The 18,299-nt window shown below is 42.8% G+C and overlaps 1 protein-coding gene across 1 annotated transcript in view; it reads right to left on the reverse strand.

The window, feature by feature from the left end:
- The window catches only part of RBBP4 (RB binding protein 4, chromatin remodeling factor), a 29,407-nt gene continuing 11,108 nt past the window's right edge, over positions 1-18,299 (reverse strand). The window contains exons 4-12 of the mRNA XM_054464458.2: positions 12,131-12,304; positions 11,675-11,790; positions 11,397-11,557; positions 11,171-11,297; positions 10,966-11,043; positions 7,888-7,964; positions 7,715-7,772; positions 7,513-7,623; positions 1-1,015 (exon numbers count right to left, since the gene is read on the reverse strand). Coding sequence (XP_054320433.1) covers positions 950-1,015; positions 7,513-7,623; positions 7,715-7,772; positions 7,888-7,964; positions 10,966-11,043; positions 11,171-11,297; positions 11,397-11,557; positions 11,675-11,790; positions 12,131-12,304 — 968 coding nt within the window. The 3' untranslated portion in view covers positions 1-949. The remainder of the gene's footprint in view (positions 1,016-7,512; positions 7,624-7,714; positions 7,773-7,887; positions 7,965-10,965; positions 11,044-11,170; positions 11,298-11,396; positions 11,558-11,674; positions 11,791-12,130; positions 12,305-18,299) is intronic.

Here is an 18,299-nt window from a genome sequence, read left to right on the forward strand (position 1 = left end):
TTATGTAGAAAAGCAATTTATTCCATTATAAGCACTTACACAGTTAGTCATGGAGAGTAACAGGCCTGCTGGTGAAACAGGTCACCCAAAATGGAGATGGCATCAAACTAGTGGTCAAGGACTAACTCCTAAAAAAAAAAAGCAACTCTTATCAAGGATTAATTTAATTTTTAAAACAAATACAAGTTATTGATTCACTCTTCTCAACTTGACAGTCTACCTGTGGTATAACTGTCAGGTAAAAACATACATCTTTACAACTTGGTGGTCCCAAGTTAAAAAAAAAAAAAAAAAAAAAAACACCAACAAAAAAAAAACACCATTTCACAGACAGGAAATAAACAACATGAAAACAGCTCAAGAAATACACTAACGAGCAAAAATATATGAATATATGGGGAAAGAGGAACGTGTTGTTTTGACTTAACTGAAGAAACCAAGAGGAAACTGGTCTACGTATGAAAATGTGCATCCTGGAAAGTCAGGTGTCAAGATTTTTGAGTAGGAATCTATATGACTTGAATCTCCCCTATTTCCTGAATAAAAGTGACATCTTTCAGTATTTATACTTCATGGCTCAGACACCTACCTCATTTGGCTCTATTCCTTACTCACTCTAGCCTTTACTTAAATGAGTCTGAAAAACTTGGGGATATAGCATAAGAAGAAAAATAATCACACATAATATTCCCCTTTCTGTAGCTACTTTAGACCTGGGTTACTAGAAAATTCCTGAAGAAAATTTCAACGTTAAGTCTGTGGCTTTGTTGAATCAAGCCCCCCTATTAATATTTAGAAAACACCCACTGTTTGGGCTAATAGCATTATCGGTGGTACCTATTATATAGAGGGATAGCTGAATAAAGTCTGTCTCAAAACCAGTGTTAAATCACTCTCAGGGTTGAGAAGAAAAAAGGGGAGTCTAAAATCACAACAAGTAAAGACATCTCTAGGATCCTTGTCCTTCTGGATCCACGCTTCCTTCAGGGTCTTCATCATTATAAATGTTCTCTGCCTGCCCAAAAACAAGAAAAAGAATTTAAACATGAAGACTTCTTCTAAAACTCAAGGTTTCAACAACAGATTAAGCCAGGAAGCCAGACAGTAAATACTTTATAGCTTTTGGGCCACACAATCCGTGTTACAACTATTCAACTCTTGGATGAAACAACTATTCAACTCTTGGATGAAAGTATCCAGAGACAACCTATAATGGGTAATGAAATATTAATTAGCATGATCATGTTCCAATAAAAATAGGCAGCTGATCCCCATATGCCTGATTAGGACATTCCCACAAAACTGCAGTGTGGATACTATTTGTCTTGATAACCAACATTCTTGAGTTCTTTAACCAGGCATTATTATAACCAGGCATTATTATTTTTCTTTCCTTTTGAGATGGAGTCTTGCTCTGTCTCCCAGGCTGGAGTGCAGTGGCACCATCTCAGCTCACTGCCACCTATGCCTTCCAGGTTCAAGCAATTCTCCTGCCTCAGCCTCCAGAGTAGCTAGGACTACAGGCACATGCCACTACGCCTGGCTAATTTTTGTATTTTTAATAGAGATGGGGTTTCACCATGTTGGCCAGGCTGGTCTCGAACTCCTGATCTCAGGTGATCTGCCCGCCTCGGCCTCTCAAAGTGCTAGGATTATAGGAGTAAGCCACTGTGCCTGGCCTAACCAGACATTATTAATAATAATAGCCAAAAAGTAAAAACAATCCAAATATCCATCAACTAATAAAATGGATACACGATATATCCAATCCATATGATGGAATATTATTTGGCATAAAAAAGCCAGTCAGGCCAGGTGCAGTGGCTCACGCCTGTAATCCCAGCACTTGGGAGGCCGAGGCAGATGGATCACTTGAGGTCATGAGTTCGAGACTAGCCTGACCAACAAGGCGAAACTGCATCTCTACTACAAATACAAAAATCAGCCAGGTGTGGGGGTGCACACCTGTGGTCCCAGCTACTTGGGAGGCTGAGGCATAAGAATTGATTGAACCTGGGAGGTGATGGTTGTAGTGAGCCAAGATTGCACCACTGCACTCCAGCCTGGGTGACAAAGCAAGACTATGTGCTAAAAAAAAAAAAAAAAAAAAAAAGCCATCACATACTTTAGGATTTTATTTATATAAGGTGTCCAGGCCAGGTGTGGTGGCTCACGCCTGTAATCTCAGCATTTTGGGAGGCCAAGGCGGGTGTATCACCTGAGGTCAGGAGTTTGAGACCAGCCTGGCTAGCATGGTGAAACGCTGTCTCTACTAAAAATATAAAAATTAGCCGGGCGTGGTTGACAGGCGCCTGTAATCCCAGCTATTTGGGAGGCTAAGGCAGGAGAATTGCTTGAACCCAGGAGGCGGATGTTGCAGTGAGCCAAGATCACGCCACTGCACTCCAGCCTGGGGAGCAAGACTTCGTCTAAAAAAAAACAGGGGTCCAAAACAGGCAAATCCATAGCTTGGTGGCTGCCTAGGGCTGGGGGACTATGAGAAAAATAGGAAATGATGGCTAATGGGTACAGGGTTTCTTTTTCAGATGATGAAAATGTTCTCAAATTGACTGTGGTTGATGGTTGCACAACTGTAAACACACTGAAGACTGTTGAACTGCATACTTAAAACTTCCAAAACAACATGTTCCGAATCTCTATATATTGAAGAGAAAAACTGTTCTTGTATAGAATAAACTCTACTTCTACTGCTTGACAGAATACCTGTATCCAATGGCATAATCTTAAAATACAGGAACCACTTTCACAGGAGCAAAACTTACTGCTCTTAGCACCTACCATGCACGTATCACTATGATAGGTACTGCAGAGGACAGGATAGTCTTACCTTCAAAGAGCTTGTGATCTGACCCCAGAGAAAAGAATACATACAATTGTGTGATGCTTTCTGACGTCACTTCTAACACCAAATGTGGAATGTGGGGTACCTTTTCTTATGACACCAACTGGGTGTACAACAACTCAATCCTATTCTGACACTATCTGAAGTTAGCTTTGGAGAAGACTGTCCTTACTTCAGGAGCCAGTTGCAATTCACTGGTCCCAGGCTACCTGCACACTTCTATCCCACTTGACTACAAATTTCAGAGTTCCCACTACTGCCTCCTCAGGTCTGATAATTTGATGGAATGACTCACAGAACCCAAGAAAGCTTTTTACTATTACTGTTTTTTTTTGTTTGTTTTTTAAAATAAAGGATACAGCTGAGGAACCACATGGAAGAGATGCATAGGGCAAGGTGGGGAGGGGCTGCAGAGTTTCCATCAAGTCTCTGGGCATGCTACCCACCCAGTATATGTTGAGTTGTTCAACCCAGAAGCACATCAAATTAGGAGTTTTTACAGAGTTCAATCTCTAGCCCTGCAACCCCAAGGTTGGCGAGTGGGCCGACAAGTTTTAACCCTCAAATCAAGTGATTGGCCTTTCTGACTAAACCCACTATGAGGCTATCTAGGGGTCCCACCAAAGTCACCTCACAGTAGAACAAACTCAGGTGTGGTCCAAAGTGGATCACTAGGAACGACAAAGACACTCCTAGCACTCTGCAAACTCCGAGTGTTTTTGGGGAGCTCTGTGCCAAGAACTGGGACAAAGACCAAATATTTACTTACTCTATTACAATGCTAAAAACACCAAATAAAGTAACAACTTGGAATGGAGGTGATGGGCCTTGCAGGGATCTAGTTTAACCTTGAATTCTTCAGTATTTTTTTTTTGAGACAGGGTCTCGCTCTGTCACCCAGGCTGGAGTGCAGTGGTGCCATCTTAGCTCACTGCAACCTCCGCCTTGGCTCACTGCAACCTCCACCTACTGGGTTCAAGCAAGTCTCCTGCATCAGCCTCCCAAATAGCTGGGATTACAGGCGCCCTCCACCACGCCTAGCTAATTTTTATATTTATTTTTTAGTAGAGACGGGGTTTCACTATGTTGACCAGGCTGGTCTCAAACTCCTGACCTCCGGTGATCTGCCCACCTCGGCCTCCCAAAGTGTTGGGATTACAGGCGTGAGCCACCACACCTGGCCAGTAATCAGCTTTCTAAATATAGACAAGATACACAAAATTTTAATATGAGGAATACCATTATGGTATTCTTCAGTCTGCGCTTCCCCTATTTAACAGCACGTCATGAATATCTTATAACCCTAACCGTACTTCTTTCTTTTTTTCCTTTAGAGACAGGGTCCTGCTATGTCACCTAGGCTGGAGTGCAGTGGTGTGATCACAGCCCACTGTAGCCTCAAACTCCTGGCCTCAAGGGATCCTTCTGTCACGGCCTCCCAAAGAGCAGGGACTAAAGGCACATGCCACCATGTCTCACAGCAGCCTCTATCCCCTGGATTCAAGGTATCCTCCTGCCTCGGCCTCCCAAGTAGCTGGGATCACAGGCACGTGCCACCAAGCCTGGCTAATTTTTTTTTTTTGGTAGAGACATGGTCTCACTTTATTGCCCAGGCTAGTCTAGAACTTCTGGGCTCAAGTGATCCTCCGGCCTTGGCCTCCCAAAGTATTTGGATTACAGGTGTGAGCCACTGAGCACAGCCCCTAATCATACTTTTTAAATTTATTTTTATTATTTTTTTTTGAGACAGCGTCTCTCTCTGTCACCCAGTCTAGAGTGCAGTGGCGCGATCTCGGCTCACTGCAAGTTCTGCCTCCCGGGTTCACGCCATTCTCCTGCCTCAGCCTCCCGAGTAGCTGGGACTACAGGCGCCTGCCACCACGACCGGCTAATTTTTTGTATTTTTAGTAGAGTCGGGGTTTCACCGTGTTAGCCAGGATGGTCTCAATCTCCTGATCTTGTGATCCACCTGCCCGGCCCATCCTTCTTTTTGATAAGTAATGTTACAAAGTATGCGTTGTGATGGTATTTGGAGGTAAAAGAAAAAAAAAGTATGGATGTAGTACAATCTGTTAATCTGGCAGGTCACAAACTTATTTTATTTCCGTCTTCAATTAATAGTGTTATTGCGCCAGGAGCGGTGGCTCACGCCTGTAATTCCAGCACTTTGGGAGGCCGAGGCAGGTAGATCACCTGAGGTCAGGAGTTCGAGGCCAGCTGACCAACATGGAGAAACCCAGTCTCTACTAAAAAAAATTACAAAAAATTAGCCAGGCGTGGTGGCGCATGCCTGTAATCCCAGCTACTTGGGAGGCTGAGGCAGGAGAATCGCTTGAACCCAGGAGGCGGAGGTTGCAGAGAGCCAAGATTGCACCATTGCACTCCAGGCTGGATAACAAGAACAAAACTCCGTCTCAAAAATAAAAATGCCGGGCACGGTGGCTCACATCTGTAATCCCAGTACTTTGGGAGGCCAAAGAGGGCGGATGATGAGGTCAGGAGATCGAGACCACCCTGACCAACATGGTGAAACCCCATCTCTACTAAATACAAAACAAGACAAACAAACAAAACAAACAAACAAAAAAAAACCAAAAAAAAAAACTAGCCAGGCATGGTGGTGCATGCCTGTAATCCTAGCTACTCAGCAGGCTGAGGCAGGAGAATTGCTTGAACCTGGGAGGCAGAGGTTGCAGTGAGCTGAGATTGCTCTACTGAACTCCAGCCTGGGTGAGGGAGTGAGACTCTGTCTCAGAAAAAAAAAATTTTTTAAAAATAAAGAAATAAAAAATAAGAAAAAATAGTGCTATAGCATTTTAAGAAAGTACTGATGAAAACATCCTCCCTCTCCTCATGATGAGTCAAAAACTATTCTCTGGAACTTAATTCCTGGTACTAGATCTACTCTGACAGACACCAAGTTTCTTCTGAATTCTTTTCCTTTACAAGACAACCACCAAGTTACGCAGCTCTTAAAAAAAAAAAAAAAAAAAAAGGTGGGGGGGCCAGCCTCACACGTGTAATCCCAGCACTCTGGGAGGTGGGCAAATCACTTGAGCTCACAAGTTCAAGACCAGACTGGCCAACATGGCAAACCCTATCTCCACAAAAAATTTAAAAAATTAACCAGGGCTGGTGATGCACTCCTGTGGTCCCAGTTACTAGGGAGGCTGAGGTAGGAGGATGTCTTGAGCCCGGGAATTGGAGGCTGCAGTGAGCCGTAATCGCACCACCGCACTGTAGCCTGAACAACAGAGCAAGAAATTGTCTTCCACCTCCAAATTGTCACAAACTCCATACAACATAAAATTTATCAGCTTAGCCATTTTAAGTGTACAGTTCAGTGGCAGTAAGTACACTCACATTGTATTAACCATAACCACCACCTATCTCCAGAATATATATATATATATATATATTTTAATTGAGACGGAGTCTCGCTCTGTCGCCTAGGCTAGAGTGCAGTGGCGCAATCTTGGCTCAATGTAAGCTCCGCCTCCCGGGTTCATGCCATTTTCCTGCCTTAGCCTCCTGAGGAGCTGGGACTACAAGCGCCCGCCACCACGCCCGGCTCATTTTTTTTGTATTTTTAGTAGAGATGGCATTTCACCGTGTTAGCCAGGATGGTCTCCATCTCCTGACCTCGTGATCCACCCGCCTCGGCCTCCCAAAGTACTGGGATTACAGGCATGAGCCAACATGCTCGGCCGAATATAACGATTTTTAAAATATTAATGTATGAGACACCACAGTTATTTTTACTAAATTGAAGTGCTTTGAAAATTTAAGAGGCCAGGAGCGCTGGCTCACCCCTGCAATCCTAGCACTTTGGGAGGTCGAGGTGGGCAGATCACTTGAGGTCAGGAGTTTGAGACCAGCCTGGCCAACACAGTGAAACCCTGTCTCTACTGAAAATACAAAAAAATTAGCCAGGCATGGTGGTATGCACCTATATAGTCCCAGCTACTCAGAAGGCTGAGGCGGGAGAATTGATCGAACCTGCTGGGAGGTGGAAGTTGCAGTGAGCCGAGATTGTACCACTGCACTCCAGCCTGGGTGAAAAAGTGAGAGACCATCTCAAAAAAAAAAAAAAAAAAAAAAAAGAGAAAATTTAAGGAGGGTGTTCACATTCTTTGAGGTAGAGATAGGGAACGTTTTTGAAATCTAGACAGGTTTCATGGAGAAATAGTAGTATTTGATGCTGTGATATGATACACCTCCTTTGGGTATGTAAATTTGTACTTGTAAGATGATAAGGAAAGATGGGAGAAACACCGCAGATAGATGGTATGAAATCTGGAAGTGAACTAGAACTAGAGGTAAACAGACATGGAAAATTCTTGAGTTTTCAAGTCTGGTTAGCTGAGAAAATGTTGGAGTCATACAAAAAGAAAGAAAGGAGGAGGAGAGGAAAAAGGAGAAGTGGGAGAGAGGGTCAGTTTTGTTTAGCAGAGTTCAAAATACCAGTGGTATAACCAAATACGGTCAAGAGCAGGCAGCTGAAAATGATAATGTATAGACAAGTCTTAAAATCGCACCTGGGAGTAAAATGAACAGAGATGGTAACTGTAATCATAAAATATATAAATGTAAATTGATTCTATGTCTCACTTATTTCACCTCCCCAAAATAAATGACCAAACCCTTACCATTTGCCACACTTGCATGATATTGTCTTCTGATACAGAACAAATCACCCAAGGTTCATTGGGATTCCAGGAGAAATCAGATATCTTGGCAGTATGACCACCATGAATAAACTGAAAGAGGGAAGAAAACAAAGATGTGAAATGCAGATAAAGGACATTAAATTACAGACTATTTCAGTACTGGCCAATGCTTTTAACATACCAACAACTCTGGTGGCCCGTCTTCTGCATCTTCTGGGGATTGTTCCTCTCCAATTTTACTAGTACAAAAGCATAATTTTAAAAGTTAAAACAGATTTACTCTTAGTAACTACCTTTGCAAAGTGTAAATAAAGGAAATAATTATGTAGAGAGAGGAATGAATACAAGAATTACCTCAAATCCCAGACATTCAGTCTGCGATCAGTACCACTGGAAGCTAAAATAGTCTCATTGTGAGGTGACCACTGAACCTACACATAGGAATGAAGAAAAGAGCAAAGCCATGAATTAGAAAATAAAGGGAAAAAATTCACAAAATATTTAACAATTTAAAAATTTTGTAAACAAAAGGGAAGAGGAAGTCAAGGTATTATAGACGCTACAGTTAAAATTAAGAGCTAAAGAATGTATTTTATGGGCAGGCGCGGTGGCTCACGCCTGTAATCCCAGCACTTTGGGAGGCGGGTGGATCACATGAGGTCAGGAGTTCAAGACCAGCCTGACCAACATGGTGAAACCTTGTCTCTAGTAAAAATACAAAAATTAGCTGGGTGTGGTGGCAGGCGCCTGTAATCCCAGCTACTCGGGAGGCTGAGGCAGGAGGACTGCTTGAACCTGGGAGGCAGAGGTTGCAGTGAGCTGAGATCGTGCCACTACACTCCAACCTGGGTGACAGACTCTCTCAAAAACAAACAAACAAACAAAAAAAAAAACAAAAACAAATTTCTCTTACGAAAACAACCCATTACTAGACATTACTAGACCCAGGATATAAGCTTTTGTTCCATTCCCACAGCACCCCCTTGCACACTTTTTCTTGAGACGAAGTCTTGCTCTGTCACCCAGGCTGGAGTACAATGGCAGGATGTCAGCTCACTGAAACCTCCACCTCCCAGGTTCAAGCGACTCTCCCACCTCAGCCTCCCAGGTAACTGGGATTACAGGTGTCCGCCACCATGGCTGGCTAATTTTTGTATTCGTGTAGAGAGGGGGTTAGGCTGGTATCAAAATAAAAACAGATGAGGCCTCATTATGTTGCTTCTAGGCTGGACTTGAACTCTTGGGCTCAAGGGATCTTGCTGCCTCAACCTCCTGCGTAGGTGGAGGTGTGCGCCATGTGCCCAGCATCATTTTATCTTTGGAAACATCACATCTTGTCTATTCTTGTTGGGTGATCTCAGTTCACTGCACTCTCCGCCTCCCATGTTCAAGCGATTCTCCTGCCTCAGCCTCTTGAGTAGCTGGGATTACAGGCGTGCACCACTATGCCTGGCTAATTTTTGTATTTTTATTAGAGACGAGGTTTCACCATGTTGGTCAGGGTGGTCTCGAACTCCTGACCTACATCTTGTCTATTCTTATTGGCTAATTCTGGCCTCTACCCAAATGCAATCCAATTTGGACCTAAGAACTAAAGTACAGATGACATATACAATAACTATATTCCCAAGTATTTACTATGAGTTCTGTATTACATGTAAGTCTGATTAAAAATGACTCCATGCAATAATTTTATTAAAGAGTCAGACAAAAAATTTACTACTATATATCCAACAATCAGAGTTTGTTACTAAATACGGTAAAAGTGCTAGCTAGCCTTAAGGTACAGAAAAAGACGGCATTAGTGACCAGCAATTAAGGAAGAATTTGGATTCTGTCCAGGCAAGAACATCATCACAAGCAAAGCAAAGAGATAGGGTAAGGATAAAATGTTCACCAAGGCGGGCTGAAAAGTAGAAAATAAGAGATAAAGTATGTAGGAGTATGGCTCACCTAAAGCCCAGTTCAGACGCCACCTTCACACACCAGAATTAATCTTTACCACCCTCAGGTTCATAACACTTGACAAAATCTTTTATTATAGTAATTTCTAAACAAGCCCTCCCTCACTATAAAATTTTGGGCTTGGCTGGGCGTGGTGGCTTATGCCTGTAATCCCAGAACTTTGGGAGGCTGAGGCAGGTGGATCACCCGAGGTCAGGAGTTCGAGACCAGACTGGCCAACATGGTAAAACCCCGTCTCTACTAAAAATACAAAAATTAGCCAGGCATGGTGGTGCACGCCTGTAATCCCAGCTACTTGGGAGGCTGAGGCAGGAGAATCGCTTCAATCTGGAAGTGGAGGTTGCAGTGAGCCGAGACTGCACCATTGCACTCCAGCCTGGCCAACAAGAGCAAAATGCTGTCTCAAAAAAAAAAAAAAAAAAAAAAAAATTTATTAATTAAAAAAATAAAAAATAAAAAAATTGGGGGCTCTTTAATAGCAAAGGCTACATAATGTAATCTCTCATAGTGCCCTAGCAACAAGCTTTGAACATAGTGCAATGATTATTTCTTTTTTAATTTTTGCAATCAGACCTGGGCGATGACCTTGAGCAGGATATAAACTCCCACATGCTTAGCGTTCCAATAATGGAACACTAGGCATAAATGGGTTTAAACTGATGAGGCAGAAAATATGGAGCCAGAGGTTTAGGCTTGGGTTGAGAAATCAACACATTACATGAAGGATGAAAAATATGTTGGAAGAAGGGAAGAGATCACTAAGTGTCAGAAGCAAGGCTGAAAAAATAATCAGGCACTAGTTTTCCTTTCTTTGTAAATTTTTATTAAAAAATAAAGAGACAGGGTTTTGCCATGTTGGCCAGGCTGGTCTCAAACTCCCGGCCTAAAGTAATCCACCCATCTCAGCCTCCTAAAGTGCTGGGATTACAGGCATAAGCTACCATACCTGGCCTAGTTTTCTTAATATCTGAAAAATGTAGGTGGTCAATAACCAGTTTGAGAAAGTGTAGAAATAACAAAGAAAAAACAATTCCCACAGAAAGTAGCATAGGCATATAGATTTCTATTTTTAGCAATGGCATAAAGCACATGTGTGCCCACTCATACATCCAGGTTTTTCTTTTTTCTTTCTTTTTTTTTGAGACAGAGTCTCGTTCTGTTGCCCAGGCTAGAGTGCAGTGGCACAATCTCGGCTCACTGCAACCTCTGCCTCCCGGGTTTCATGCCATTCTCCTGCCTCAGCCTCCCAAGTAGCTGGGACTACAGGCATCCGCCACCATGCCTGGCTAATTTTTTATATTTTTAGTAGAGACGGGGTTTCACCGTGTTAGCCAGGATGGTCTCGATCTCCTGACCCTGTGATCCGCCCGCTTCAGCCTCCCAAAGTGCTGGGATTACAGGCGTGAATGACCGCGCCCAGGTGGTTTTTCTTAAAACAAACAAAATAGTAGCATTAGTTTCTCTTACCTGGAATATTTCATCCTTATGTGACTCAAAGGAATGCAACTTAAGTTTCAGATTTCTCAGATCCCACAAGGCAACAGTCTATGTACAAAAAGAAAAGCAAGAGTAATCAATTTTAAGGAAAAAAAAAATACTGTAAGTAAAATATCTCTGCAATTCAAAAAAACCTAGAGAAATTATGTTTTCTATTAAAATAAACGAAACTGACCTTGTCAGCTGATCCTGTGGCAAGAATGAACTCACTATAAGGATTGAAAGAAAGGCAGTTCACTTCAGCAGTGTGAGCGTCAACTGAGTGGCTTGGTTTGGAAGTATTGTTTGAACGAGTATCCCAACTTCAGTGAAAAAAAAAAGGAAAAAAACCTTGAAATGGTGACTAAACATAAAACTTAGACAAGATATTTAGAAAAAAACCCTGAATGGATTCTACTCACATCATAAGTTTCTGATCATCAGCAACTGACCCAAACAGAGACTCATGGAGTAGATGCCAGGAAACATCTTCTACTACTGCCGTATGCCCTGTAAAGATGGTCTTCGCATCTACCACTTTTCCCTCCTTTGGAACGGCACTGATGTCCCACAGGCAGATGGTCTTAAATGTAAAATTAACCATTATATAAAAGGAAGATTCTCACCTCCCCACACACCCCAAAAAAGAAACCAACTGGTAACTAGCCCAGATTTGCTTCAAAATGGGAAGGATACACACGTGGTCATCTGAAGCACTAAGTAAGTGCCCACTGAGATTTGGGTTCCAAGAAAGCCCATAGCCTTCCTTCTGATGTCCACGGAGACGCAAGTCTGGGTTGCACTCTCCAGAAGGATCTGCAAAGTGACAGACACATCAAGACTACCCAGTCCACTGGCTCTCTGGGCCTACTGAGCATAATGGAATTTTGGTCAAGATGTCTAAAGCTCTTAACATTTATAAATGATATAGGAACCGTTATGACCAAATAGATAATGCTTAAACAGCACCAGTATTTTGTTCTATGTAAAAAGGCATTATTTTTTCACGGAGGCAAAATGAAGAAAAATATACACATATCAATACAAATCACAAGACGTTAAATTACACAGAGTAACACGCAATTAAACTCACAGTGAGTGGAACCATGTATTTCTATAGTGACTCATTTGTATTTGAATAGAAAAGGGCACGTACCTGGTTTAGAAGGATGTTTTGTATAGTCAAAGACAAGAACATCACTGGAAGGAGTCTTTGTTGCGATGATACAAGGGTTCTGGGGCATATAACGGGCCCTGTTTACTTCTCCTTCATGGTTGATCTTGATTTCTATTTCAATTTTTCCACTAACTGAACCAAAACCTCCAAATTCTGTAAATAAATTAATTGCAAATGAGGACAAAACAAGAGCTACTCTAGAGGTTACCCAGAGTATAAGAACACAGGCAAGGATTTTGTTTTCCTTAGCAACAAACTGGCGTAATACTAGCTGTAATCTCTACATTTGCTAGCACTATAAAGTGCTTTCCTATCCCTGTGACTCCAGGTAGTTAAAGAACTAATAAGAAATGCAGTCAGCCCTCCATATCAGTGGGTTCTTTATCCATGAATTCAACTAACCATTAATTGAAAATATTCAGAAAAACATTGCATATGTATTGAACATGTACAGATTTCCCATCATTATTCCCTGAACAATACAGACTATTTATATAACATTTACATTATATTAGGTATTATAGGTAATCTAGAGACATTTTAAAGTATATGAGAAGATCTGCATAGGTTATGTGCAAACATTATGCCATGCTGTATCAGAGACTTCAGCATCTGTGAATTTTGGTATCCAAAGGAGGTCTTGGAAACAATTCCCCACGGATTCTGAGGGATGGCTGTATTATATTACTGTCTGAAATTAAGGAAAACTAGAATTCTACTGATGTATGGTCCAGCCCTACGGGGCTTAGCGGGTGTTCTCCCCGTGTGCGGAGACGAGAGATCATAAGAAATAAAGACACAAGACAAAAGAGATAAAGAGAAAACAGCTTAGCCCGGGGGACCACTACCACCAAGACGCAGAGACCGGTAGTGGCCCCAAATGGCTGGGTGCGCTGATATTTATTGCAGACAAGACAAGGGGGCGGGGTAAGGAGGATGAGTCATCCAAGTGATTGATAAGGTCAAGCAAGTCACATGATCATGGGACAGGGGCCCTTCCCTTTTAGGCAGCTGAAGCAGAGGGAAGGCAGCATATGTCAGCGTTTTCTTCTATGCACTTATCAGAAGGATTAAAGACTTTAAGACTTTCACTGTTTTTTCTACTGCTATCTTCCAGGAACTTCAAAGAGGAATCAGGAGTACAGGAGGAACATGAAAGTGGACAAGGAGCATGACCATTGAAGCACAGCACCACAAGGAGGGGTTTAGGCCTCTGGATGACTGTGGGCAGGCCTGGATAACATCCAACCTCCCGCAAGAAGCTGGTTGGTGGAGCAAAGTGTTACCTGACTCCAACGGAAGGGAGGCTCCCTTTCACGGTCTGCTAAGTAATGGGTACTTTCCCAGGCAATGGCATTACCGCTTGCCAAGGAGCCCTCAAGTGGCCCTTATGTGGGCGTGACAGAGGGCTCACCTCTTGCCTTCTAGGTCACTTCTCACAATGTCCCTTCAGCACCTCGTCCTATACCCGCCGGTTATTCCTTGGTTATATTAGTAATACAACAAAGAGTAATATTAAAAGTTGATGATTAATAATGTTTATACTAATGATTGATAATGTCCATGATCATCTCTATATCTACTTTGTATTTTAACTATTCTAACTATTTTCTTTATTATACTGAAACAGTTTGTACCTTCAGTCTCTTGCCTCGGCACCTGGGTAATCCTTCGCTCACATACTTCAAAAACAGATCTTAATAAAGTTTTCAGCCAGGCGCGGTGGCTCACGCCTGTAATCCCAGCACTTTGGGAGGCTGAAGCGGGCGGATCACCTGAGGTCAGGAGTTCGAGACCAGCCTGACTGACATGGTAAAACCCTGTCTCTACTAAAAAATACAAAAATTAGCTGGGCGTGGTGGCAGGCGCCTGTAGTCCCCAGCTACTGGGGAGGCTGAGACAGGAGAATTGCTTGAACCCGGGAGGCAGAGGTTGCAGTGAGCCGAGATCGTGCCACTGCACTCCAGCCTGGGCCACCGAGCAAGACTCCGTCTCAAAAAAAAAAAAGTAAAGTTTTCAAATTTCAAAGTGTAAATAAGTATGCTGAATAAATAAAACCAATGCTACTACTATAATGAATATTAAGTACACAGTGTGCTAAACACTAAAGTGCCCTTCTTGCATTGCTTGTATGAAGCTGTAGCTTGGGATGAATGTTCTGAAATACCATCATGCCGTTTATCTTCTCCTTACAGTGTTTCTTTTATTTCAGTGAGGAAAAACAGAGCCACAGCAGCCAGTTCCATTTTGCTACACCCACTTACACATGCCAACCAAAGTCCCTGGTTGAAATAAACCAGGTAGGCAACAACTAGATGAAAGCATTTTTTATTCACACATGACTACTATGTGCACTCAGAGAGTTCTCTCAAGTACCATTATAGTATATATAACAATATAATGTCTGATTATGTAAATCTTGGCAAAGCAACATATAAATAAAGGTAGTTAATGATCAAAGAATAATAGAAGGCAACATGGTATGGTTGCAAAAGTTTCAAAGTAAGAGTCAGACCCAGGCCCCTAAGTGGCTCTGTCACTTACTTAGTTTGGTGATTCAGGGAAGGCCTTCAGTTTCTCTGAGCATCAAATACCTTATCCACAAAGCAAAGAAGTTGTAACAGTAACTTAAAAATAAATAAAAATATTCTGTCAATTGCATTGCTATATAGTGCTTTTTTTTTTTTTTTTCTTTAAGACAGGGTCTTGCTCTGTCACCCAGACTGGAGTGTACTGGCATGATCTCGGCTCACTGCAACCTCCGCCTCCTGGGTTCAAACAATTCTCCTGCCTCAGCCTCCAGAGTAGCTGGGATGACAGGCGCCTGCCACCACGCCCAGCTAATTTTTGTATTTTTAGTAGAGACGGGGTTTCATCATGTTGGCCAGACTGGTCTTGAACTCCTGACATCAGATAATCTACCCGCTTCAGCCTCCCAAAGTGCTGGGATTACAGGAGGGAGCCACTGGGCCGGGCCTAGTGTTATCCTTTGAAGGACAAACATCTTTTCAGAAAGCAAAGACATACATGGGTGGTATGGCTGGCGTATTAGATAACTTTCAACTTCAAAATAACTTTTGAAAAGCAAATGTTTCACACAGGCTAAAAACCTAAAAATAAAAATTCAAGATAGATTCTAAAGGAGAAAAAAATCCCTAATTTTTTCCATAACTCCAGCCCACAAGCATCTACAATCTATGAAAAAACAAGGCATATATGGTATGTACCTCAAGAAACTTCAGTCTAAGTACAGGCATAGCTCGTTTTATTGTGCGTCACACATATTATGTTTTTTTCCCCAACTGAAAGTTACTGCAACCCCGCACTGAATAAGTCTATTAGTGGCATTTTCCCAACATGTGTTCAGTTGGTGCCTCTGTGTCAGCATTTTTTTTTTTTTTTTAAGCAATGAAGTATTTTCAAATTAAGGTATGTACATTGTTTTTTAGACATAATGCTATTGCACGTTTAGGAGACTATAGTATAGTGTAAACATACAAAAAATTTGTGTGGTTTGCTTTATATATTTGCTTTACTGCAGTGATTGGGAACTGAACCCCCATCATATCTCTGAGGTATGCCCATATACAACTACAAAGGCCAAGGACCCCCCCCCTCCAAAAAAAGTGGCTGGGCGCGGTGGCTCACGCCTGTAATCCCAGCACTTTGGGAGGCCGAGACACGTGGATCACAAGGTCAGGAGTTCGAGACCAGCATGGCCAATATGGTGAAACACCATCTCTACTAAAAATATAAAAATTAGCTGGGCATGGTGGCACGTGCCTGTAGTCCCAGCTGCTCAGGAGGCTGAGGCAGGAGAACTGCTTGAACCCGGGAGGCAGAGGTTGCACTGAGCCAAGATTGTACCACTACACTCCAGTCTGGGTGACAGAGTGAGACTCTGTCTCAAAAAACAAACAAACAAAAAACAAAAAGAAGCATAGCTGCCAGAAAAGAGGCACCAATAACAAAGGAGGAGAAGCCACAGTTGGCACAGAGCCCACAGAGCAAGGGGTAACCACTACATAACATTGGTTATTTCAGTATTGGGTATATATTAAACGTAGACCTCCTAAACCATAAAGAAAACCACAGTAGTAAGAACTTAGCATATTCAAAATTGAAAATTGGGCCGGTCCAATGTTACTGGGTTATCAGAACTTATTAACATCAGTGTTATCAAAGTTGCACACATCCCCTCACTGTTAAATTTGACAGGGTTCAGGAGATCAAGACTATCCTGGCTAACACGGTGAAACCCCACCTCTAATAAAAATACAAAAAAAATTAGCCAGGTGTGGTGGCGGGCGCCTGAAGTCCCAGCTACTTGGGAGGCTGAGGCAGGAGAATGGCATGGAGGCAGGAGAATGGCGTGAACCCAGGAGGCAGAGCTTGCAGTGAGCCGAGATCACGCCACTGCATACCAGCCTGGGCAACAGAGTGAGACTCCATCTCAAAAAAAAAAAAAATTGACAGGGTTAAAAAAAGAAATGGAAAATTGCATTTAAAAAAACATTTCAAGGCCGGGCACGGTGGCTCAAGCCTGTAATCCCAGCACTTTGAGAGGCCGAGACAGGCGGATCATGAGGTCAGGAGATTGAGACCATCCTGGCTAACACCGTGAAACCCCGTCTCTACTAAAAATACAAAAAATTAGCCGGGCATGGTGGCAGGCGCCTGTAGTCTCAGCTACTCGGGAGCCTGAGGCAGGAGAATGGCGTGAACCTGGGAGGCAGAGCTTGCAGTGAGCGGAGATCATGCCACTACACTCCAGCCCGGGCGATAGAGCGAGACTGTCTCAAAAAAAAAAAAAAAAAAAAAAAAATTCAGGGGCTGACTGTGGTGGCACATGCCTATAGTCCTAGCTGCTTGGGAGGCTGAGGCTGCAGTAAGCTGTGATCACACCACTGCACTCCAGCCTGGGCAACAGAGCAAGACCCTGTCTGAAAAAATACATATATAGTAATACAAAATAAATAAATAGGTGTTGAAGCTGTTATGTCAAAAGGCCAATCTGAAGTAGAAAAGAAAGGCTGAGGTATCAACTTGCCTTCCTATTTTGTTGGCTTCTCTCCATATAAATACTATTAAAACAAACGTGAGGTATAACATGATATAGTAAAGGTGCACAAATCATCGTAGCTTGATGAATTTTTACATATGTATGCACCAGGTCAAAATATAAAACACTGCCATCTTACCAGAAGGTACGAACTGTGTCTTCCCAGTCAATACTATATCCTCAAACAAGGTAACCACCATAGTGATTTTTACCACTGAGCCACTTTTTTGAGCCCATGAACCTTACAACTAAAAATCTACCAGCTTGAGTAAAATATATAATTTATTATAAATTTGGACTAAAGACTAGAGACATCACTTTTTTATTTATTTTTATGTTTTTTGAGACGAGTCTTGCTCGTCACCCAGGCTGGAGCACAGTAGTAGCACGATCTCGGCTCACTGCAACCTCCGCCTCCTGGGTTCAAGCGATTCTACTGCCTCAGCCTTCCAAGTAGCTGGGACTACAGGCGCACACCACCACGCCCAGCTAATTTTTTGTATTTTTAGTAGAGATGGGGTTTCACCATGTTGGCCAGGCTGGTCTTGAACTCCTGACCTCATGATCCATAAGCCTCGGCCTCCCAAAGTGCTGGAATTACAGTTACCAGCCACTGTGCCTGGGCTGAGATATCACTTCCTTAAAAAACAAAACTAGGCTGGGCATGGTGGCTCACGCCTATAATCCCAGCACTTTGGGAGGCTGAGGCAGGTGGATCACGAGGTCAGGAGTTCGAGACCAACCTGGCCAACATAGTGAAACCCCGTCTCTACAAAAAATACAAAATTAGCCGGGCGTGGTGGTGCACGCCTGTAATCCCAGCTACTCGGGAGGCTGAGACAGGAGAATCGCTTGAACCTGGGAGGTGGAGGTTGCAGTGAGCCGAGATTGCACCATTACACTCCAGCCTGGGCAACAAGACTGAAATTCTGTCTCAAAAAACAACAACAGCAAAAACAACAAAAATTAGCTGGTGTGGTGGCGGGTACCTGTAATCCCAGCTACTCAGGAGGCTGAGGTAGGAGATCCACTTGAACCCAGGAGGCAGAGGTTGCAGTGAGATCACACCACTGCACTCAGCCTGGA

This window comes from Pongo pygmaeus, chromosome 1 (assembly GCF_028885625.2).
Source record: "Pongo pygmaeus isolate AG05252 chromosome 1, NHGRI_mPonPyg2-v2.0_pri, whole genome shotgun sequence".
NCBI lineage: Eukaryota > Metazoa > Chordata > Mammalia > Primates > Hominidae > Pongo > Pongo pygmaeus.